Source organism: Cryptomeria japonica, chromosome 4 (assembly GCF_030272615.1).
Source record: "Cryptomeria japonica chromosome 4, Sugi_1.0, whole genome shotgun sequence".
Classification (NCBI taxonomy): Eukaryota; Viridiplantae; Streptophyta; class Pinopsida; order Cupressales; family Cupressaceae; genus Cryptomeria; species Cryptomeria japonica.
This window is the reverse complement of record NC_081408.1, coordinates 287,701,953-287,726,483: the sequence shown is the minus strand read 5'-3', so window position 1 is coordinate 287,726,483 and position 24,531 is coordinate 287,701,953. Positions and strand designations below refer to the sequence as shown.

General features: G+C 38.9%; 1 protein-coding gene across 1 annotated transcript; it reads right to left on the bottom strand.

Moving 5' to 3' along the window:
- Positions 1-4,589: 4,589 nt before the first annotated feature.
- Positions 4,590-5,677, bottom strand: LOC131071722 (acidic endochitinase). Its single transcript, XM_058007666.2, has one exon. The coding sequence runs from the start codon at positions 5,657-5,659 to the stop codon at positions 4,757-4,759; it is 903 nt and encodes a 300-aa protein (XP_057863649.2). The 5' UTR covers positions 5,660-5,677; the 3' UTR covers positions 4,590-4,756.
- Between the last annotated feature and the right edge of the window lie 18,854 nt (positions 5,678-24,531).

The following is a 24,531-nucleotide window of genomic DNA, read 5'->3' as shown; positions in this document are numbered from 1 at the left end:
ATTAAAGTTAAATATATAGAATTGATGGTCCTTATAGTATAGGTTTTGAATGCATTTGACAAGGTAATGGTTCACATTTATCCTTACCAATTGACACATATATATTTGAGTTATGACAATCAATGAAATGCTTACCTATGATCTTATGCATTTGTAAACTTAGATAAGCTTGTGTGCATGTTTTGTGGTTAGTCGAATTTTTTAAGATTGTGCTTTAACTAGTTATACACTTGTACTTGATTATCAAGAAGATATGAAAAATGATTTATTCTTGTTAAGTGGACAAATGGATTTGCATAGGCTCGTGCACTTCTTTGCACTTATGTATGCCTTGTATGCACATGTAAGATTTTGGAAAACTATCATTACAACTAGCTTGTCTCCTCACCTTCCCATGGTGCGTAGCTTAAAATTAAGATGAAATTCGCAATTGCTAGTCTCAGTCTAGCAATGCAAGTTCCTTAACATTGGGTCAATTGTTGTTGAACCCAATCTCCCCAACTTTTCTTAGTGCATTCTTTTCCAAGCCTTACTAGTGAGGTCACGACTTCATGATATGAGAATTTGGGTCCTTTGTTGCCTTTCTTATGGATAGAAGGAATCTTTCAACTACATTTTCTAGTTTTGCCCTAGAGCTCAACAACAATGGAATTGGATTCGTGACTTATTTCAAACTTTTAGGTTCAAACCTTTCTCCTAGCACATGGTTCTTTTGGGGGATTAACCTCACATAACCTACATAATAGAGCCAGATCTGGCATACTTTTAGGATCAAGATTCTCTTTAGCAATCAAAAAGATAGAAATTTTACTATTCTTCTCATTGTACTATTGATCATAATATTTTTCTTTATTCTAAAGATTTCATTTTTTCTACTATTTTGTTATAGATCCATATGCTAGTCTGCAAGGTTGCCCTAGAAATGACTCACCTTTAGGAGTTGCTTCAATATTGTTGCTATACCCCTTGTACTATTGTTAGAGATCCCACATCTCCATTTTTCTCTTGTGGTTGTTCTTTTGCTCATGATCAACTAAGAGGGAGGGGCCACTCTATTCTTCATAGTCGGTCTCCTTAGCCCCAAGAACCTCCCCCCTATGATGGCAATAACATAATTGTATCACAACTGGCATATAATGTTCTTCTTCACATCCCCCTTAGGGTGCCACTGCTTGATGGTGTTCTAGGGGCATTGGGACTAAGTGATGTTTTTGGGTGGCTTGTTGCCAATTTTTCCAAACCCGGCTAATGTGTGGAGCACACTGGGTGATTGGGACCCTTCACCTCCTTTGACTACTACTATGCTCATCACTTAATAATTTTGTTTTTTGTCTCTATACTTTATTTTAGATTTAACTCGGTTGACTCTTGATGTGATCTTGTATCCACCCATTTCTTTTTTTCAAATATACTTAATTTTATTTCCTAATTACCCTAACTAAACCAAAAAAAAATCCAAATAGATCATAAACAATCTTGCCTTTTATCCTCTCACTTGTCCAATGTGATGTAAATTATAGACAATGTAGATGGGTATTTTTTTTTATTCAAAATGAGCAAGAAACATAATAAAAACAACTAAACTTAATCATAAATGAATTAGAAAAATAAACAAGGACACAAGACACAATATTTACAGTAGTTCACCATAAAGGCTACATCCACTCTAAAGCAAGGAAATCTCATATATTAACTGATTTACAATACCACAGTACATAGACTGCACGCGTCTATTTATAAATTCATATTTAGCTAAAAGACGAAAAAATGAAAATACTAAAGATCATGTAACCGTTAGATTTCACATTCCCAACAGTTTTGTCGCCTATTCCCAACAGTTTTGTCGCCCCTACTCTAACCCTGCCTCTGCCTGTGTCTCTGTTTCTTGACAGTGAGCAAGGCACTTCTCGCACCCCCGTCTTATCCTTGGTGAGCGTGAAATGGCCGAAGCTAAATGGCGTGCAGAAATCGTCCACTTATACCCCTGCCAACACCGAACGACAATAATTGAGCGCTTCAACAATCTGCTTATCCGCTAAACCGCCACAGCAAAAGAGAGCTGACAGAGGACGAACCACTCCAACCAGCCGACCCATCAAATTCAGTAACCTCCACTTCCCATTATTCTTCCTCATCAAAGTGAGTTACAAAATTCTCCTTACACGGAGCAGTAGGGTATTATTAATAACAGCCTTCCTGCAATTCTCTCTGGTCAGTAGGGGACCAATTTAATTTCTTTAAGATGAATTTCTGCTTAATGATTTAATTCACACATAGCACTCGTTGTTAACTTCAAAATAACTTTCAGTATTCAAACAAATTTATTGCTTTCTAAATTTATTGTCGTTATTTCAACTAAAAGCATCAAGTACTCCCATATCCAAGCAGCAAAATGGAAATTGGTAGGAAACGAAGCCAACAAAGAACATAAGAACTTAAAAGCATTAATTAAAACTCAAGTATTATTTACTTATAGTCCAATACAGGAGGCTCGAGTATTATTTAGCTAGATATACTATACTACAGGCCCTGTTGCTCAAGTGACGATCATCTCTGATATCAGACAGAACCTTTAATAGATGAGCTATATTGAGTCTGCTCATCATAGAACTTGGATCACAGCATATTTCCACATAACCTAGGATCATCTCTAATATCAGAAGGTGAAGTTTGTATCAAGTCCCAAAGAGAGATATTAGCTTGTGTAGCCTGGAGTTGTTGAACAATATCAGTCTATAGAATTCTTGATAAAAAGAACAAGAGGTAGCATAAAAATACGGTTTTGTAGAGAAAGGAGAATAGAGATAGGAGGTACTTATTTTTTTCACCTAGTAAATTACATTTTACATTTGTGAGCTATTGAATGGTAGTCAATATCTATAGGCACATAAAAATGATTAGACTTAGTTATTTGAACATAATAACCCAAAGTTTGTGGGTATTAGGAACACCACAAATGTTTATTATAGGTCGAAAAGATGAAAGTGAATCAAATGTTGTAAATACAAATTATATTTTTGACATAGAAGAAATATTTAGAATATTTATAGAATTATCCGACATCCCCTTCATAGATGAGATAGATTGATTAATAATTACAAACTTAACTTTATTATTTTCTTGAGGAATATTGGATGTAAGAGAAGGAGAAAAATAAATCTCTCGACACCTATCCATGTGGGATAGAATGTAAGATTTGATTCTTTATCAACTAATTCTTCATCTCTATAAGGGAGATCACTAGCATGAAGTGGATTGATTTATGACTTTCTTTTGTTACATCACTTTTGTACCATTTCTCAAAAGATACATTAAATTTTCCATTCCATTTATGTGATGTTTCGATTATATAAACTTGAAGAGGACTGAACCATTACATAATTGTAAATTTGAAGAAACCAAGGGTCTCACGAGGAGTGAGATCCCCTAACTAGAGAACCAGTTGATAGAAAGGACTAAAATCCAACTAATTAATAGAACCAAACAACCGAAAACCCAGACAAAAAGCTATACTAAAAGTCGACAAAAACAAAAAACAACAACCACACCACCCACTGAAGACGCGAACCTTTTTTGTGTATATCATTCTATTATTTTGATCCATCTCTTCAAATTCCTCCTATTTCAAGAATGGTGAATCCTTCAAATTGCCTACTTGTTAAGGTAGAGAATAGCAAAAAAGGTGCTCTTCATGGAACTATGTTTCCTTTTGAGAGAACCATTGTTGTCCAAGTTTGTCCAAGTTCAACTAATATATTTTCTTATCAAACAAATAGTTGAGTACAAGGGTGTATGAAAGTTTGACTTGTGCTCATTTTGTGGTTCAAGACAAGGTGGTCACTAGGTTGTGAGTTGAGGGGATCTTTCTTCCTTATCCACGAAAACTCTAAGATTTTGATGAGAAAAAGCTATCTAAATGAAAAGGTGGGATCCAAAAATGGATTCATTTTTAAGTCCATATTAATGTGTTTTAGACTAATAGACTACTTTGTTTATACCATAAAGTGGTTTAGAAATCCATATACTAAATTTTGTTGATGGAAATATCTTTATAACTAAATTTTATACTTGGTTGGACAAAATTTCAAGCTTATAAAGGTAGCAAAAATATAATCATCTTGGTGAATTCATTGCATATCATAGGAAATTCATTACAACAACAATGACTGCATCATTGTCTCTAGCAAAAATAATAAAAATATTGTACACAATCACATCAATATCTTTATAGGAATCAAAATGCATGATTGATCAGAATTTTTAATTGATTAAAAATAAAAATAAAAGTAGTTATATTCTATTTTTTCTTTTTTAGATTAATAAATAATTCTGACCAATAATACATTTTTTGCATAGGTAAAAATCACATTCACACAAATCTAACATTTCAGATCTATCATTATGTGACTTCCTCTTACACATGTGAGTCATTTTGACTTTGAGATGATGTTCATTTAAGTAGGATGAATTTTGTATTAGGCATAGAATTCGTACGTTGATCATTATTATTTAATAAAACATTTAATCTACATAAAAATAATATTGTTAAATTCTAATTGTAATATTAGAGGACAAAAATTATTGGACCCAATTTTTCGTTAAAGCTTTGATTTCTATTCCAGATTTCACCATTACATGTCAGGGAGCTCACGGAAGCCATGAGCATTATTAAAACTCGAGTATTACCTATCTAAATACATTCAGACTCGAGTATTATTTAACAAGATACACTACTCACCTACGATCATCTCTTATCTCAGACAGAACCTTTAATAGATGAGCTATATTGAGTCTGCTCATCATAGAACTTGGACCACAGCATCACTCCCGCATATTTCGAAGACTTCTTCAGCTGAGGCAGCACATTTGACTTCAGCGTGGCGGCGGGAATGAAGCCACTACCTGCAGCGCTGCTAGAAGCCGGAAGCCCCAGAAAGAAACTGGTCGTTTTGGGTATAGAACTGATCCACCGGTTCCACGAGCTAACCAGAGAAGCCCCTCCGTTGGCGTATTGGCAAGGGGGGTTATTGTAGAACTGAATCCAAATATAGTCAAAAAGCCCAGTCTGCAGGGCATTTCCAAGAGAGGCGTCGGGATAAGGGCACTGCGGGGCAGCGCTGAGGAACACCTTTTTGCCGCCGCGAGAGGAAAGCGTAGACACCGCTCTGGCCAGATCGTCCCAGTGTTCAGTCGTTGCCTCGATATCGAAGTCAATTCCGTCTAAAACAGCGTCGCCCAGAGGCCGTGACGAAGAACTCCCGCCCAGGAAATTGTTCCACAGATAGTTCGCCACGTTCTGTGCATCTTGAGCAGAGGCAATGGAGTAGCTTCCAGCGCCTCCTCCCAAGGAGAGAAACACCTTTATGTTTCTCTGCTGGCATGACTTTATTTCGCTACTCAGCTTTTTGCACCCTCCAGAGGAAGGATCGCAGTGGCCCGCCAGATTGAGCTGCGGTGTGCGGCCGTTTCCAAAGGTGGGGAGAAATGCGAGAATAACGTAGTTGAAGTTACCGGTAGCGCAGGTTTGGGTAAGAGAGGCTTCGTTGCCATTCTGGCCCCAGTATATGGCTATGCTTCCTGCAGAAGCACTCCATACGATACAGGTGGCCAGAATAAGGGCGATTGCCGCGGCTCTCAAGTTAATTTTATTCATCTCCATTGCACTTGAAATGAATTGAGCAATGATTCAACCCCTACCCGCATATTATATATATATGCGAAAGGTTTGTGGAAGTCTTTGGAGTCTACGGGTGGGTAAAGAAATGGATAACCATTCTTTTTGACTGAAATTGTAGTGTGATAAATGTAGCCGCCTATTTCGACTGGTAGTGTTGACATACCTACGCGGTTTCCCACGACAATCTGGATGGAAACAGGGATGGGATTGAATGCAGGTCGGTATTTTTATTTTAAAATCTTTGATATAATGGATTATAATAATGATGAGAGCTTGAAGCGTACTTTCATTGAAATATGAGTTGATACGCCTTACCAGACTTATTCGCAAAGTTGGATTTTATTGTTTGTGTTTTATGTTCGTCGGTACGCCTGCGTAGGGTAATCAAATCAACAGAGACTTCAACGAAAACTGCAAAAATAAGGTTGGCGCGCATTAAGATAAACGTTTTAAGTCGCATTGCCGTGTACATAGTGCGTGAATTGGTTACGCAGGCGGGACCCGCCACCCATGGATCAGTTGGACTTGGGATCAACTTCGATCATGTCCAATGGTCATGGTTTGAAAATTATTTTAGAGTTAAGCGCGTATTTATTAGTACTTGTACTAAAACAAGAGATGTAATGGTTATGCAGTAAAATATAGATCAATAATTAATGTGTAATCTAAATAGTTTGACCATTTTTTTTTCGAAACAACTTTCTTGAAAGTGTAAAAGAATTTATAAAATAAAACAGAGTAAGATTCAATCTAGAATTTGAGCAATTTATTACATTACTTAGATCAAATTTCTTTATGAGGTGAAGTAGCCTACAAAATATGATAAACATGTTAGGCTAACTTTGACAATGTCCAAATAAATGTGTTCTAGAAAAACCATTCAAACACAAGTGAAGCTTGCATGGTTAGGGAATTTCGTCAAACAGTTCACATGCAAAGTGTAGGCTTACATGTCTACCAAGCCACTTGCAATTGCAACATCTAACAAATGTTTGCTTTGAATGATGCCTTGGTGAATATCTACACTCTATTCTAAAGCTCCCATTTCTGGCACAATTTGGGAGGATGCTAGCAAAGGTTGTGGAGTCCCACTTTAGACCCGCCAATTGCATTTATTTAAAAATTTCCAAGGTTTTTTTGGCAAACCCATTTTGGTCATATCCCATCATTATTGTAGTCCATGAAACCACATCTTTGTGAGGTATTTCTTCGAAGAGATTTAAAGCCTTATCAAGAACACCATTTTGGACATATCTTACAATCATGGTACTCCATGAAACACCATTTTTGTGAGGCATTTTGTCAAACAATTCATGTGTTGTGTCTATGCTTCCACACTTCACATACATATCTACAGGGGCACGTGCAACTACAATGACTAATAAAAATCTAGTTTTGATTATGGCTTGATAGATGTCTACACCCTATTTTGAATCCCCCATTCTAACACAGGCAGGCTGAAAGGAAATCCTCCTTGGTGAAGTATTAATGAGATGTTTGCCTTTTTTGAAAGAAAATATATTTATTCCCTAAAAATTTGACAAAGATGTAAATATCATTGATAGTCCCATCAATGGTCCATCCTACCATGTTATTGTCTTTGATAAAATCCATAATGAGCTTCGAATTACCCTCAATATCAAGAATATGGATGCCTATTGAGAGGGTAACCTCTAACCCCCAATGAACTGTCATTCCCTCTACTTGGTTACTAGTACCTTCCTCCAGACTATCTATGTAAGTTGCCACCAAGGTAGTCATGCTAGATCGAATTGCTTTGCCCATTGCAGCCAAACCTTTCTTAGACACCCCATCAAAGTTCAACTTGTGCCACACAGATTGAGGAGGTTACCAATGTTTATTCATTCTCTCAATCCTTTTTGAGTTGTCAAATTTGGTATAAGAGTTGGGTAGGTTCCAATTCTTCGCCATTTAACCATCAAAAGGCAAGGGAGGTAAGAGGGGCATGCCCATCTACAAACAAGTATGTTATCTTTCAGGAGTTTAGAAAAGTGGATTAACACCTCTTCATGGTTTTCTCCCCCTCTCTAAAGATCCTATTATTCCTTTCCTTCTAAATACTCCAAAATATGTGTGGCAGGATTTGTCTCCAAAATTCACCCACTAGAGGATGCTGAGAAGGGCACACTCAATCCAAAGAAAGGGTTGGGGGTGTTATCACTGATTAAAAATGGGCTTTTCTTTTCCCATGGTTGGCTATGTTTTGTTGAAATTTTGAATAAGGTGTCGTTCCAAATGCTTTAGCTTTGTTCTAGACCTCAAGGGTTTAAGGGTTTGTGATTTTAGCTCCTCTTGTGTTCGTTCTAAACCCTCTGGTTTCTAATCTTTCGTTACTTTATTCACTTAAGTAATGGGTCGTGGGGTCGTAGGAAGTGTCCCCCCCTTGTTGTTTGCCTAGGCGGTTATGTTAATTAATCGAAAAATTTATGCCTTGAGTGTTTTTCTTCTAAAGTTATCAGGCCCAATAACTAGTGCGCATCTCGCAGATGGATCCACGGCTCGCACTATTTCGCTAGGCGAAGTTGCGCGTAGTTTAAAACTAGCGAAGTTGCGAAAACCACATGGCATGCCACATGGACAATCCAGCTGGTTGATTGACAGCGAGTAAAATGGCAGCACATGGCACAAGTCACAATAGTCAGCGGGTCAGGATTAAAGACTAAAAGGCGGACCCCAGGGGTGAGTCAGGTCGCAGGTGGAGATGACCTGGCAGGTACAACTATTAATAATTTACCGGAGCCTCGTGGTTTCCTTTTGGCGTATCACAGAGTGACAAGTCAGCTCCGAAAGTGACTGGGCACCAGGTGTTCACGATGAGTCAATGGGCCCACCCCTCCTGAGAGCCTTTTCAGAGGATTAAACGCCGATCAACTTCAGAGATGATCCGACAGCCTGCGCTATTTCGCAAGGGTAAGATGCTCGTCCTTTATACACCGCGAAATAGCGAGAGTGAACGCGAGCCGTCCACGTGCCATGATGATGACCTGGAGGATGTAGCTGTTGCGAAGAGAGTGGGACCCCGTGGTTTCCTTTTGGCATATCATAGAGTGACAAGTCAGCTCCGAAAGTGACTGGGCGCTAGGTGTTCACGATGAGTCAGCGGGCCCACCCCTCTTGAGAGCCTTTTCAAAGGATTAAACGCCGATCAACTTCAGAGATGATCCGACGGCCCGCGCTATTTCGCAAGGGTAAGATGCTCGTCCTTTATACCCCGCGAAATAGCGAGAGTGAACACGAGTCGTCCATGTGTCATGATGACACGTGGTCTAAGAAAGAAAGTGTGGGCCCGCCAAGGTGGAACCGGCGGTATGAAAGAAAGACATGTGGCTAGTATCAAGTGGAATGCGAAGGGAATTTTAAGGCCAATGGCTAGATGCCACGTGGTATCATGCAGCCAATAGAAAAGCGGGACCCAGAGAAAAGCCAAAGCCGTTAGTTAATCTAACGCTCGATCAAGTTTCTTTTGATCGAACGGTTGGCGTTATTTCGCAGGACCAAGCTGCCCGATAGTTATGCTTCGCGAAGTTGCGAAAGAGAAAAATGAAACACTTGCAGGAATGTTGTGACCCGTTGGAGCGAAAAATACGAATTCTCGTATGAATTCAATTTTGAAGAGACGGCCGGAGCATGCAGAATCAATGTTATAGTTAAGGCCCTGAGTACAAATATTTGATTTCCTATCAACTGGGTAAAGATATCTTTTAAAGGATTTTGCAGAAGAGTAGACGCAAAGTTATTTTCTTCAAATACAGAGCAAGTTGGTTCAGTTGCAGAGCAAATTCCTTCAAGCAAAAAATAGGTTCTCTCATATTTTTGTGCAGCAATTCTTGTGTAGTGTTCTAAATAAGATAATTGATTCTTCGCAGAGTTGTTTAAGAGTGGCATTTATTTCTTGCATTTTCAAAATGGCTCCTAAAAGAGAGTTTTCTGGCAAACTTAACTATCAAGAAAGGAGTGTTTGTGATGATTTTTTAGAACAGTTGATGTTGTCAACTAACCAGGCATCAAAGGCAAAAGAGCTAGTGCCCAAGGCTCCCCGTCTAAAGATAGGAGAAGGATTATATGACAAGGGTAATTGGTTGAGAGACCCACAGGTTGGACTGTCTGGGTTGGGGTTCTTTAAAGTTGGATTCGGAATGAGAAATTCTCCTGCCCCGCAAAACAGTATCTGGGAACTAGATGTTGGGAAGTTAGTAGTCCCAGGGGTATTCATGGACACAGATTTGCTAACCCAAATTGCGTTCAACTATGATCCGGTCACAAGAAGCATTCGAGATGTAAGTGGAAAAACCCTTGTGGAAATTAATGCTGAAGAGTTTAGGACAGCATTTGGGCTTAATGAGTTTACAAACTTTCTAGAACCAATAAACTTCATAGCATTAGCCCAAATTTACGGTGCACAGAGGAGTCATCTCAGGAATGGGCCTCTTAAGGAATTTTTTGTGAAAATAGGAGGGTTAACAGTTGTAGGACCCAACACTCAAGAGCCCTTCCCATTAAGTATGTTCACCTTGAGGGCTAAAGGAATGTATTGGGCACTTTGCCAAGTTTTGGGAGAAGATGCTGAAGCAAATATGCCGAATCATTACTTGTTAATGATCGCTCAGATTTTGAATCCTTTTCTTGCAATCACATTTGATTATGCCACTTATATTGTTGATGCTATTCATGGAGGGTTGATAGGAATTAAGAATGGAAAGGTGGACAGGCCTTTCAGATGGTATTCACTCCTAATGCATCTTTTTCTATTCAAAGGTGGTGATTACTTTGCCAGTGGACTGGACCTGGTTAAGGAGAAAGAAGGAGAAAAAATGTCAGTACAATTGTGGAGTACTGTGTTGTCATGGGATAGAGAGGATGCCAGTTTTCTGAAATTTGATAAATATTTTGCATCCAAAATAACAACTCTCCTCTGTTCAGAGAACCCAAGAATCCCCAAGGTTCTTCTGGAATTCATAAGACCAAAAGAATTCATAGAGAACATAAACATTGTTCATAACTGGGGTGACATTTATTTGTATCCAATTTCCACAGTTTTAAGAGTTTTTGGTTTCAGAGGCACTCCATTTTTGTTACCTTACCAAGTCCCTCTCAAAGTGGGAATCACGGAGATCCTCAGACAAATTGGTGGCTTGCAAGAGGCAGAGTTGACAGGCAGGGGTAAAGGGATTATTTTCCCTGCAGCTACCATAGCCCACCAATTTGTAATAACAAAGGGAGGCTGGAATTGCTTTGAGGATTTCCTCAAACCTTATCATTTATCCACTGCAGTGTCCAGGTGTGTCGATCCACAGGAATTCTTCAACGGTATGTTTAGGAAGAAGGTAGCATGCAGAGGTAGGCCTCATCAATTCCAGTTTCCTAAAGACCTCATCAGAAATGAATTTGATCTAGATGAGCAGGAACTAAGAAAAGAAAAGTGGGTGGCTTATAAGAAAGCCCTGGATTTTGTGCATCAGTTTGATGCTAGCTATGACCCATTGTCTAGCTTTTTCCCACTAGAATAGAAAATAAAGTATTTAATTGTTTGCTTTGAGGATGTGATGCAGACATTGAAGGAGAAGAGGGAAGCTGTAATCAAGAGCAACCCTGAGAAAGCCAGAATGATCCTTAGTAGGTTAGCTTCTAGCAAGCCAATCCCTCCTGGTGATTACACACTGCATAAAAAATCAGGTTATAGTGTGTTGGTGCCTACAACAGGGGAGCCCTCTACCTCCAAAGGAAAGAGGAAGATACAAGATGTCATCGACATCCAAGAGAGCCCATAGAAGCAAAGGGTGGGGAAAGAAATACAATCAGATACACCTTTGTATTCCCCATCTCAATCCCCTATCCATATAGGAAATGAGCAAGCAGCAGCTGAGCAACTCCTACAATTGGGTAGTCTAGGGGAAATTGCATACACCTATGATGAAGTGGAGGAAGGGATGCTGGAAGAACCCATTATTGCTGGAATGGATATTACCTCCACTGAACTTAAAGGCCAGGAGTGGGACCCTGAGATAAAGCAGGCAAGTAGTGCCTTTCTAGCTGATAACAATTTTGTCACATCAGAAGCATTCATGCAATTTATATGGAAGTAGCACATAGAAAAATATAATGCTAGATGTGAAATAAGAAAGGCTGAGCAGCCAAATAAAGATCCAGCTTTGGTGGAAGAAGAAATAAAGCAGGAGATGATGGAAGAATTCAAAACCATCACCCCTGAGCAGGGAAGAGATATAGTAGCACAAGCTGGAGTGCTTATCTTACCTGAACGGGATATTGCAGATGCCCTGGTATTAGATGTAGTAAGGAAAGAGACTAAACCTATGGAGGGGGTCACTTTCAATAAGAATAATGTTGCACTCGTTATGTGGTCTCTCAAGAGAAATGAGAGCAAGAAAAGCAAGGACACCCCAAGGTCAAGTTACCTTGGTAGAATGATGGTGAAGAGAGTGCAGAGTACAGGGGTAGTAGAGGCTGCCAGCACTGTGCTAGAAACTGCAAAATTCAGTGTTGCAGTAGCAGAGAAAGAAGCCAAAGAGAAAGAATCCCTCCAAATCAAGTTGGAAACCGTTTTAAAGGCTTACAACAGTGCCAAGGAGGAGGTAAGAGGTAAGGATAGCATCATTGCCAAATTGCAGAGCCAGTTGACTAGACAATACCATCAAGGTAAGTCTTCAACACTGATGATCTCCTCTTCTCTTGCAAGACCTCCATCTTCGAGCCCTATCATTGAGTTTCCACCATCTCCAGCACCCTCCAGCTCTCAGATGATTGAAATTACTCCTCAAGAATTAGAAAATTTGAAACAGGCTCAGGCCTTATATGAAAAGAAGTATGAGGAGAGGGTAAGAGCTACAATTTCCAGTTTTGCAGATACAATAAATGTCTCATTGCTCTACAACAATGTAGGTAAAATTATGGAAATATGGAATGAGCTCAGGTGAGACAAGGCCATTTTGACGCCTATTTTTGACAGATGGAGGCGTAGGGAGCAGGATTTAGAGTTTATGTGTGTATCTTGCGATAAAGCAAGGGCCAATCCCATTATTAAATCCACTTCTGATGTCGCTAAAATCTTAATTCAATTAGTAGCAGAGGTGGATAATGTGGATAGAAAGGTCAATTTGTGCAAGAAGGAATACACTGACTAAGTTTTTGAGTTGCTCCCAAGAGTTTTTGCTAGCTCGAATCAGTTAAAAGACAAACAAATATGGCTTAAGGAGATAGAAGCTAAGTTATCAGCAAGAGTTAGAGGAATTATTGATCTTGATGATGCTTCTTTCTTCGTTGTGACAATACAAGAGATAGAAAAAATTAAATCACATTATGGTTTTCTCAATTCAAAAGTCAACAAAATGAGAAATTCTTGGAAAAGGTTGACTAAAACTAAAGATAATGTGATTAATTTCTCATGGCCGACAGAAGAGGTATATAGTGAGTGGGCAACTAAATATGCCACCCACGATCCAGAGCAGTTGGAAAGCGCCCCTGAGAAGATAGAAGAGGTTGCAACCGAACAACCCGTTGAAGAAACCGCAAAGGCTGAAAAGAGTTTGTAACTGCTTTTGCGAAAAGATTGTAACCTCTTTATTTTGAAAGAAATGATTGTAACAAACTCTCCTCGAGAAGTCCGAAGCTTTGTGCATCCATGTTGTTATAAATGGATACTAGGACTAGAGGAAAAGAGATCGCAAAAAATTGCAAGAAAATGTTGCAGAAATTTATCTGAGCTTTTCTAAGTCTAATGGAGAATCCAAATTTCTTGTAATATTTCTTGAACTGAATATCAATATACAGACCATCGGTTTTGTGTAAAGCTTTGTGTTGTCTTCGAGTTTGTTCACAAATTTGTTTACTGTTTTCATTCTGAATAATCCAGTGTTGTTCTGTTTGAATGAAATTGCAAAGCAATTGTAGTATAAGTGTTCGTCAGCTTTTCTCTTTAGGAGGGAAATTAAAGATACGGGGATCACTCATACCAGTAAACTCTTTGGAAGGAATTTTGAATTTTTGATGGCCATAGTTTAGTTTGGAATGCTTAAATTCTTGTAAGTGTTAGGCATATACAAGGATTAATAGAAACCAAGCCGACGGGAAGCATAAAGATGTCTTGTCTGAGGAGATTTATTTGAGTTTAGATGACTCTGTGACCTTGGATAAGGCACTGGTATTAATTGAATTTGTTTATTGCATGCTTTGTTGATCAAAATGCTGAATTTAAGTACAATTTCCATCCTTTGTTTTCAATTGATTTCAAGGTGAATAGACCCACTGGTTTTCTGAACTGGTTTGCTGTGGGTTTATGTTTGAAAGCGTGAATTTAATTCACAAAGGTATACCCACCTGGGCTCTGAGTAAGCCCGAAGTGTAGAAGGTCTAATCAAACCTTGTCATATGTTGTCTTGAGAATTTCCTTATCTTTGATGTCTCTTCTGCACCAAGCTTTAAACCATATTATTTTAAGGATGTTAAAGGGAATCAGATTTTGAAGACAACAAAAGTGGCGACTCTGCTGGGGAGAGTTACAATAAAAATATAAGCATAGATCTGCGTTGAAACTTGTAAAGAAAACTATTGTGTTTGTGGATAAGACTACTTGTTTTCATAGTTCCCATAGTTCTGTGGGTGGCGACTCTGTTACTTTGAACCAGACCTTGTGAGATACAAATCTTTCTGAAAGGAAGACAAGCAAGATGCAAGGAGCAAAAAACACAAGATCATTCATGAAGAAACATCCTCGTGAAACTTTGCAAGAAGGTCTGCAGAACAGTCACGGAGAGGCCAGAAGAGATCTGTGTTGCATGAGCCATCAAATGTTGCTTGGGTGCAGAAAAACAATAATATTGGTACGATGCTTGACTGACCTGTTTATGCAAAGTCTAATTCATCTTCCAGAGATTTAGAGCATGATATCTTAGGTTTTCATTTGGGATTGTTTGGAAATATTGATGATGCACCTACTTTAAATCAAGATCTATCTCATGTTAGTGTTTCTGCAAAAGATAGAACCAATTCAAATGCAATTAGGCATTTTGTTCCTAGGACAATTGATGGGAACATTAGTCTGATTGACATAGATCAAGTTAATGTATCAGACTCTAAAGAAAACTTCCCTGATGAGGATAAAATGTCTCAAGAGATTGAAGATTTAAATAAAAGAGTCCATCATTTAATCTCCCTAAGAGCCGAAAAGGAGGCAAATAAGGAGAAGGAAGTTAAAGCCAAATTAATGGAAAGAGATAGGCTTCTTAGACAGATAGCTAATCTTGAAATGCTTGCGAAGAAAAAAGTAAAAAGTGATGAGGAAGGCCCTGTGATTAGGGAAATCCTAATCCCTAAAACTAGACAAGCTTGTAAGTCAGTAGCCCAACCAATCAGGGAAGTATCTAATGACTCCCAGCTTTTTAAAGCCAATTTAGATAAAGGAAAACAGAAATGGGTAGATGATGGAATAGAATCTAAAACTGCAGAAGAGATTTCTCATAGGATTCTAGCACATGAGAGAGAGATGGAGAGGATGAGGAAGGAAAAGGAAGATCTCCAAATGGAACTAGAAAAGGCTGAGTTGGAAGCAGCAAATCAAGAAGTAAAAAGAAAGATTAATTACTTAAAGGCTCCCCCTATTATATTCCCATCAGAAGATCTTAGCAAGCCTAATCCCCAACACATTCCTCCTCCTCAGGTTAATGTTCAACCTGTGGTATAGGCTAATATTGCCTCGATAATCCAACTACCTGTGAATAAGCAGTACACCCCAGCACCTCAATCTCCAATCCCAAAAGCTAAAATGACCATGGGAAATAACAGTGTTATTACCCCTTTTCAAAGAAGGCCAATCAATCTGGAACAATATAGGCAATTGTTCTTTGATGGGATCCCAGGATATCTGAATCATGTTCCCACTGAGTTAAGAGACAGACTCCATAAATTTGTTGGGAACAATGCACTTAGTGCTGAGGAACATTTGAAATCTTTTGGGGATTTAATAAATGATTATGAGATAGCAAATGAAGATGTTATTATGAAACTGTTTGTTCAATCCCTAGTTGATGATGCAAGAGATTGGTACAGAGGTCTTCCAGTCAATAGCATAGGTTCATGGGAAGATTTCAGAAATTGTTTTCAAGAGCAGTACGATGACAAGACTAATGTGAGTTTCATGCTAAATGAGTTCAACAATATTAGAAAATCTGAAAATGAAATGGTCACTGATTTCAATGCCAGATTCTAGAAAGCCATGCACAGATTGTATCAAGTGATGAGGCTAGATGATAACATGTGTCTTAACACATATTACAATGCATTTGATTCTAAGATGGCTTATATCTTAAGAGATAAAAATCCCCATAATTTGAGAGATGCTTTCAGAATTGCCATAAATGTAGAAAGTAACAGAAAAGCATCTGGAAAAATAGGAAGAAGGACTGATGGTATATTATGGCAAGAAACCAAACAGCAACCCAATAAAGTTGCTAAAGAGGATGACAAAATAGAGAAGTTGGTTACTGCCATGAAAGATTTGACTGCCAAGGTTAACAAAAATGATAAACCTCATTATAACTGGCAAGATAGACCCCCTAGATTACATGATATACCCTATAATACCAATTGGAAGGATGGTAAACCCCAAATTGAGAAGCCCAAAATTTTCCAGAGTCAAGACACACCGGATCCCTTGAAAGGGAAAACTGTTCACAATATAGAAAATACCCCTTGGTGTATTGCTTGTGATGGACCACATTCCCCTCATCAGTGTGCAGTGGCTCAAGCTCTGGAAAAATCTATGAGACCAAAAGCAGAGCCTAACATTAATATGTTTGAAACCATCATAGAAAGTGATGAGGAATCTGTGCAAAGTGAATACAGTGATGTGCTGGATAATGAAAAGTTAGTGCAAGGACAATTAGCTTTAGGTTGGCATCCTACATTGAATGTGGTAACAATTGAAGATGAAGAGGTTCATCTTAGAAGGCCCAGTGAGGAAGAAGTCAGAAATCTCACTAAGGCTACAATTGCCAAAGCAAAACATAACTATAATCTGAGAAGCACCAAGAGAGACATTGATCAGGGTGAGCCGAGTTCTATGTTTGTAAAGGAAGTTACAAAAAGGGGGGTATCAAGTAGTAATACTATTGTTCCTGAGGTCAGTCAAGAGAAAGGGGAAACAATTAAAAATGTACCTAAAAGCATAGATGATACAAAAGTTGGTGATGTACAAAGAGCAGAGACAGTGAAAAGAGCAAGTCAATTCAAAACACAAAAGGTTAGGGTTAATACTGAAAAATGCAATAATTCTACATTTGATATGGCCCAAGCTCTAACTCAAATGAAAGTCACTGTTCCATTAGTAGAATTGCTAAAGATTAAAGAACATAAGGATGCAGCTTTGTCTTTATTCTCTAGTATATCTGATAGTGACACAGTATTACCTACTAGTTTAGCTAAAGTTGGAAAGGATCAAGAGTTCCAAACCCCAAAGGTTTATGTTGGAACCACTATCACTCAGGAGCCTTCTCAAGTAGATCCCTTCTATGTTACTTTGTTAGTCAATAACCGGTTGATTAAAAACTGCATGATAGATTCAGGAGCAGCTGCTAATGTAATGCCCTATGGTGTTATGAAAGAATTAGGGTTATCAGTAACCACTGTGTATGGGAAATGCTATGCCATGGATAACAGAGAAGTACCTGTGATGGGTACAATGAAAGATGTAGAAGTAAAAATAGCAGCATTTCCTGAAGCCACTTACAAAATGGATGTTATTGTTACTGACACTAAACCCCACTATGGTATGTTACTTTCCAGACAATGGGCAGCAGCAGTAGGGGGAAATGTTCAACTGGACTTATCTTATGCTACCATTCCTGTTGGTGGTAATCAGGTCAAATTATACAGAGAACCACGAGCTCCTAGGGTAATTGAAAATGTAGACCCTAGTATGCTTAATTGTATGATTGATGTAGATTTAGATAATTTTAGACTTCAACCAATTTCACCCCAATTGAAGAATATTGACCCAATTGTAGTCGAGCTACAAGCACAGCAGTATGGGTTGTGGCAGATGTATTTTGATGGAGCTTGCTCCAAAGAAGGATCTAGAGCAGGGGTTCTTTTTGTGTCCCCGTCAGGTATAACTTTTAAATACTCATTTTTATTGGCATTCTAGTGCACAAATAATACTACAGAGTATGAAGCCTTATTACTAGGACTTGAGGTTGCAAAAAAGCATGGAATCCAACTGTTGAAAGTGATGGGGGATTCATAATTAGTTGTCTCTAAGGTAAGATCTAAATATGCATCCAAAAATGATAGATTAAAACAGTATAAGCATGCTGTTTGGGATGTTATTGAGCATTTTGATGCATTTTCTATTAATTGGATAGAGCGAACAAAAAATATCATGGCAGATTTTTCTAGCTAATGTTGCTTTGAAAAATGATGATGCAACGCTAACCGGTATTTCCACTGTGGAAATAAAATCTAGGCCTGCTATTCCTGATAATGTGTACAATTGGCAAGTTTTTGCTGATGATGAAGACATTATTAGGTTTATTCAATGTGTTGATGATTATGATGGACAAAAGATTGATTGTAATGCATTGGTGGAAGTGGTAGACAATAGAGAGACAGTGTTTGGAAATGATGTTGTCCAGTTGGAAACCAATGAAATACCTAAAGGGCTGGTAGAGCTGGAAAGCATATTTAGTTATAATGATAGTCATTTACATCAACAGTCTACCACTAAGTTGGAAGAGTTAGAGGAGGTAAACCTCAGGATAGAATCATCCCCTAAGTTGGTATATATTGGAAAGAAATTACCCCCTCATGTCAGGATTAACCTTATTAATTTATTGAAAAGGTATAAGCATGTCTTTGCTTGGTCTTATGAAGACCTAAAGGCGTATAGACAAGATCTTTTTCAGCATGAAGTTCCTTTACTTCCAGATGCTAAGCCTTTCAGACAGAAACAGAGACCTATCAATCCCTTGTTAGAAACTAAAATGCAACAAGAGTTGACCAAATTGAGAGAGGGGGGGATTATCAAACCAATAAGGCATTCTTCATGGGTCTCCAATTTGGTCCCAGTGAGAAAGAAGAATGGAGATATCAGATTGTGTGTAGATTTTAGGAATCTAAATGTTGCTTCCTTGAAAGATAATTACTCATCCCCAAATATGGAAGCCATGCTACAAAGAGTGACAGGATGTGATCTTTTATCCATGATGGATGGTTTCTCAGGATATAATCAAGTGTTGGTAAAGGAGTCTAAACAGTTCAAGACAGCTTTCAATACTCCATGGGGAACTTATGTATATGTGAGAATGCCATTTGGATTAAAGAATGCAGGAGCTACATTTCAGAGAGCTATGGATGTAGCTTTCAAAGAATTCATAAACATCATCATGGTGGTGTATCAAGATGACCTTACTTGTTTCTCTAAGAAAGTTGATGATCATTGTGGACATCTAAAGAAGGTGTTCGATAAAGCCTTGGAATTTGGTGTATCACTGAATCCCAAGAAATGTCATTTTGGGGTCACTGAGGGAAAGCTACCGGGACACATAGTTTCCAAGGAAGGGGTAAGAATAGACCCTGAGAGAATTGAGGCAATCAATCAGGTATCTGAACCTAAAAATGTGAAAGGTATCCAATCCTTTTTAGGTAAAGTAAATTTTGTCAGAAGATTCATTGCAAACTTCGCAGAGATAGTGAAGCCTATTGTCAAATTGCTTAAGAAAGATACAAAATTTCATTGGGATCAAGAAGCTTCAAAAGCTTTTGCTGAGATTAAGAAGGCAATCCAAGAGGCACCAATGTTGAAATCCCCTGATTATAGTAAGCCTTTTTCTCTGTTTTCTTTTGCTTCATATCATACGGTGGCTACAGTATTACTACAAAAGGACAATGAAGGTTATGAACATCCCATAGCCTTCTACAGCAAATCTTTGCAGGCAGCAGAACTAAAATATGAAACTATGGAAAAACAAGCTTATGCCCTAGTTAAAGTTGTTAAGGATTTTAGGCCATATTTAATGAATGCAAATATCATTGCTTATGTCCCACATGCTGCAGTTAAAGATATTTTGTCTCAGTCTGAGGTAACTGGAAAGAGATGTAGGTGGATTAATAGAATTCAAGAATTCAACTTGGAGATAAAGATCACCAAATTGGTAAGAGGTTTAGGTTTGGCTAAGCTTATGACTGAGTCAAATCTCATGAATGTAGAAATACACAATGTTGAGGTTAGAGATGCTCTAGTCACTAGTATTCAGAGGCAACCTTGGTACACAAAGATAATCCAGGTTTTGAGAGGTGATATACTCTCAGAAGAAATGACATACAATCAAAAAAGAACTCTGAAACTCAAGTCCCAAAAATATGTGCTCATTCAGGGTGATCTTTTCTAGAGAAAAGGAGATGGAGAGTTACTAATGTGTTTGGATGAATTTCAATCTAAACAGGTGTTGACTAAAATGCATGATGGGGTATGTGGAGGTCAATATTCTGCTAAGACTACTGCTGGCAAGATCATACGGGTTGGGTATTATTGGCCCACCTTATTTAAAGATACCTATGCATATGTTCAGAGATGTGATCCATGTCAAAGATTCTCATCCAAGCTCAAGTATGAAGGAGCCTTACCCCTAAATCCAGTCTCTGTAGAAGCTCCTTTTGTTTAGTGGGGTATTGATTTTATTGGAGAAATTGTTGAGAAGTCAGGGAGAGGTCATGGATGGATCATAGTGGCCACTGATTATTTCACCAAATGGATAGAAGTCATTCCTACAAGAAGAGCTACTAATAAAATTGTCATTGATTTCCTGATGGATAATATTATAACTAGATTTGGGACACCTGCAAAATTGGTGATGGATAATGCCATGTGTTTCAGATCAGAAGAGTTTGTAGGCTTCTGTACCAGTTATGGTATACTCACGTCATACTCTTCACCTTATCACCCTTAGGGGAATGGACAAGCAGAATCTAGCAATAAAAGCTTGCTGAATATCATCAAGAAAATCCTAGAAGAGAATAAAAGATCTTGGGATCAAAAGTTGAAGTTAGCTCTGTGGGCAGATAGAATAACAGTTAAGAAATCCATTGGAATGTCACCTTTTGAATTAGTTTATGGTGCCCAAGCCAGATTGTCGGTAAATAACCTTCTTCCAGTGTATAAGTTTTTGCAAGATGAGGACATGGAGGTATCTGAACCAATGGAAAACAGAATGGTCCAAATTGTAGAAATGGAGGAGCTTAGGACTTCTGCCCATAAGAAAAATCAGAAGATCCAGTTGCAGTCAAAATATCTTGTTGATAAAAGGACATCACTAAGGAAGTTTCAAATTGATGACATGGTTCTTTAGTGGAATGCAAAAGGACAGGATAAGGGAAAGCATAAGAAATTTGAATCACTATGGATTGGCCCTTTTGTGGTTTGTGACTTAAATGGTAAGGATTCATATTTCTCGAAGAATATGGATGATGAAATGCAGGAATTTCCAGTGCATGGACAATTCCTGAAGAATTATTTCTCTTAATGTCCATGCACGGTAGGTCCTTTGTTTGTACATATTTTGTTCCTTTCCTGCTTTTCTGTTTTGGTCTGTGTTTTGGTCTGTTTCTCCAGAGTTTCTGAGTTTTCTTGTGTTGACCTTGCGATCAACCATCCCCAGTCAAAGCTGCTGTTATCACTGATTAAAAATGGGTTTTTCTTTTCCCATGGTTGGCTATGTTTTGTTGAAATTTTGAATAAGGTGTCGTTCCAAATGCTTCAGCTTTATTATAGACCTCAAGGGTTTAAGGGTTTGTGTTTTTAGCTCCTCTTGTGTTTGTTCTAAACCCTCTGGTTTCTAATCTTTTGTTACTTTATTCACTTAAGTAATGGGTCGTGGGGTCGTAGGAAGTGTCCCCCCCTTGTTGTTTGCCTAGGCGGTTATGTTAATTAATCAAAAAATTTACGCCTTGAGTGTTTTTATTCTAAAGTTGTTGGGCCCAGTAACTAGTGCGCATCTTGCGGATGGATCCACGGCTCGCGCTATTTTGCTAGGCGACGTTACGCGTAGTTTAAAACCAGCGAAGTTGCGAAAACCACATGGCATGCCACATAGACAGTCTAGCTGGTTGATTGACAGCGAGTAAAATGGCAGCACATGGCACAAGTCACAACAGTCAGCGGGTCAGGATTAAAGACTAAAAGGCGGGCCCTAGGGGTGAGTCAGGTCGCAGGTGGAGATGACCTGGTAGGTAGAACTATTAATAATTTACCGGAGCCCTGTGGTTTTCTTTTGGCGTATCATAGAGTGACAAGTCAGCTTCGAAAGTGACTGAGCGCCAGGTGTTCACAATGAGTCAGCGGGCCCACCCCTCCTGAGAGCCTTTTCAAAGGATTAAACGCCGATCAACTTCAGAGATGATCCGACGGCCCGCGCTATTTCGCAAGGGTAAGATGCTCGTCCTTTATACCCCGCGAAATAGCGAGAGTGAACGCGAGCCGTCCATGTGCCATGATGATGACCTGGAGGATGTAGCTGTTGCGAAGAGAGTGGGACCCCGTGGTTTCCTTTTGGCATATCACAGAGTGACAAGTCAACTCCGAAAGTGACTGGGCGCCAGGTGTTCACGATGAGTCAGCGGGCCCACCCCTCTTGAGAGCCTTTTCAAAGGATTAAATGTCGATCAACTTCAGAGATGATCCGACGGCCCGCGCTATTTTGCAAGGTTAAGATGCTCGTCCTTTATACCCCGCGAAATAGCGAGAGTGAACGCGAGCCGTCCATGTGTCATGATGACATGTGGTCTAAGAAAGAAGGTGTGGGCCCGCTAAGGTGGAACCGGCGGTATGAAAGAAAGACATGTGGCTGGTATCAAGTGGAATGCGAAGGGAATTTTAAGGCCAATGGCTGGACGCCACGTGGTATCATGCAGCCAATAGAAAAGCGGGACCCAGAGAAAAGCCAAAGCCGTCAATTAATCTAACACTCGATCAAGTTTCTTTTGATCGAACGGTTGGCATTATTTTGCAGGACCAAGCTGCCCGACAGTTATGCTTCGTGAAGTTGCGAAAGAGCAAAATGAAACACTTGCAGGAATGTTGTGACCCGTTGGAGCGAAAAATACGAATTCTCGTATGAATTCAATTTTGAAGAGACGGCCGGAGCATGCGGAATCAATGTTATAGTTAAGGCCCTGAGTACAAATATTTGATTTCCTATCAACTGGGTAAAGATATCTTTTAAAGGATTTTGCAGAAGAGTAGACGCAAAGTTATTTTCTTCAGATACAGAACAAGTTGGTTCAGTTGCAGAGAAAATTCCTTCAAGCAAAAAATAGGTTCTCTCATATTTTTGTGCAGCAATTCTTGTGTAGTGTTCTAAATAAGATAATTGATTCTTCGCAGAGTTGTTTAAGAGTGGCATTTATTTCTTGCATTTTCAAAATGTCTCCTAAAAGAGAGTTTTCTGGCAAAGTTAACTATCAAGAAAGGAGTGTTTGTGATGATTTTTTACAATAGTTGACGTTGTCAACTAACCAGGCATCAAAGGCAAAAGAGCTAGTGCCCAAGGCTCCCCGTCTAAAGATAGGAGAAGGATTATATGACAAGGGTAATTGGTTGAGAGACCCACAGGTTGGATTGTCTGGGTTGGGGTTGTTTAAAGTTGGATTCGGAATGAGAAATTCTCCTGCCCCGCAAAACAATATCTGGGAACTAGATGTTGGGAAGTTAGTAGTCTCAGGGGTATTCATGGACATAGATTTGCTAACCCAAATTGCGTTCAACTATGATCCAGTCACAAGAAGCATTCGGGATGTAAGTGGGAAAACCCTTGTGGAAATTAATGCTGAAGAGTTTAGGACAGCATTTGGGCTTAATGAGTTTACAAACTTTCTAGAACCAACAAACTTCACAGCATTAGCCCAAATTTATGGTGCACAGAGGAGTCATCTCAGGAATGGGCCTCTTAAAAAAAATTTTGTGAAAATAGGAGGGTTAACAGTTGTAGGACCCAACACTCAAGAGCCCTTCTCATTAAGTATGTTCACCTTGAGAGCTAAAGGAATGTATTGGGCACTTTGCCAAGTTTTGGGAGAAGATGCTAAAGCAAATATGCCGAATCATTACTTGTTAATGATCGCTCAGATTTTGAATCCTTCTCTTGCAATCACATTTGATTATGCCGCTTATATTGTTGATGTTATTCATGGAGGGTTGATAGGAATCAAGAATGAAAAGGTGGACAAGCCTTTCGGATGGTATTCACTCCTAATGCATCTTTTTCTATTCAAAGGTGGTGATTACTTTGCCAGTGGACTAGACCTGGTTAAGGAGAATGAAGGAGAAAAAATGCCAGTACAATTGTGGAGTACTTTGTTGTCATGGGATAGAGAGGATGCCAGTTTTTTGAAATTTGATAAATATTTTGCATCCAAAATAAGAACTCTCCTCTATTCAGAGAACCCAAGAATCCCCAAGGTTCTTCTGGAATTCATAAGACCAAAAGAATTCGCAGAGAACATAAACATTGTTCATAACTGGGGTGAAATTTATTTTGTATCCAGTTTCCACAGTTTTCAGAGTTTTTGGTTTCAGAGGCACTCCATTTTTGTTACCTTACCAAGTCCCTCTCAAAGTGGGAATCACGGAGATCCTCAGACAAATTGGTGGCTTGCAAGAGGTAGAGTTGACAGGCAGCGGTAAAGGGACTATTTTCCCTGTAGCTACCATAGCCCACCAATTTGTAATAACAAAGGGAGGTTGGAATTGCTTTGAGGATTACCTCAAAACTTATCATTTATCCACTGCATTGTCCAGGTTTGCCGATCCAGAGGACTTCTTCAATGGTATG

What these genes read in the sequence shown, in the direction of transcription:
- LOC131071722 (XM_058007666.2), bottom strand. Translation starts at nt 5,659, where the DNA reads ATGGAGATGAATAAAATTAACTTGAGAGCCGCGGCAATCGCCCTTATT.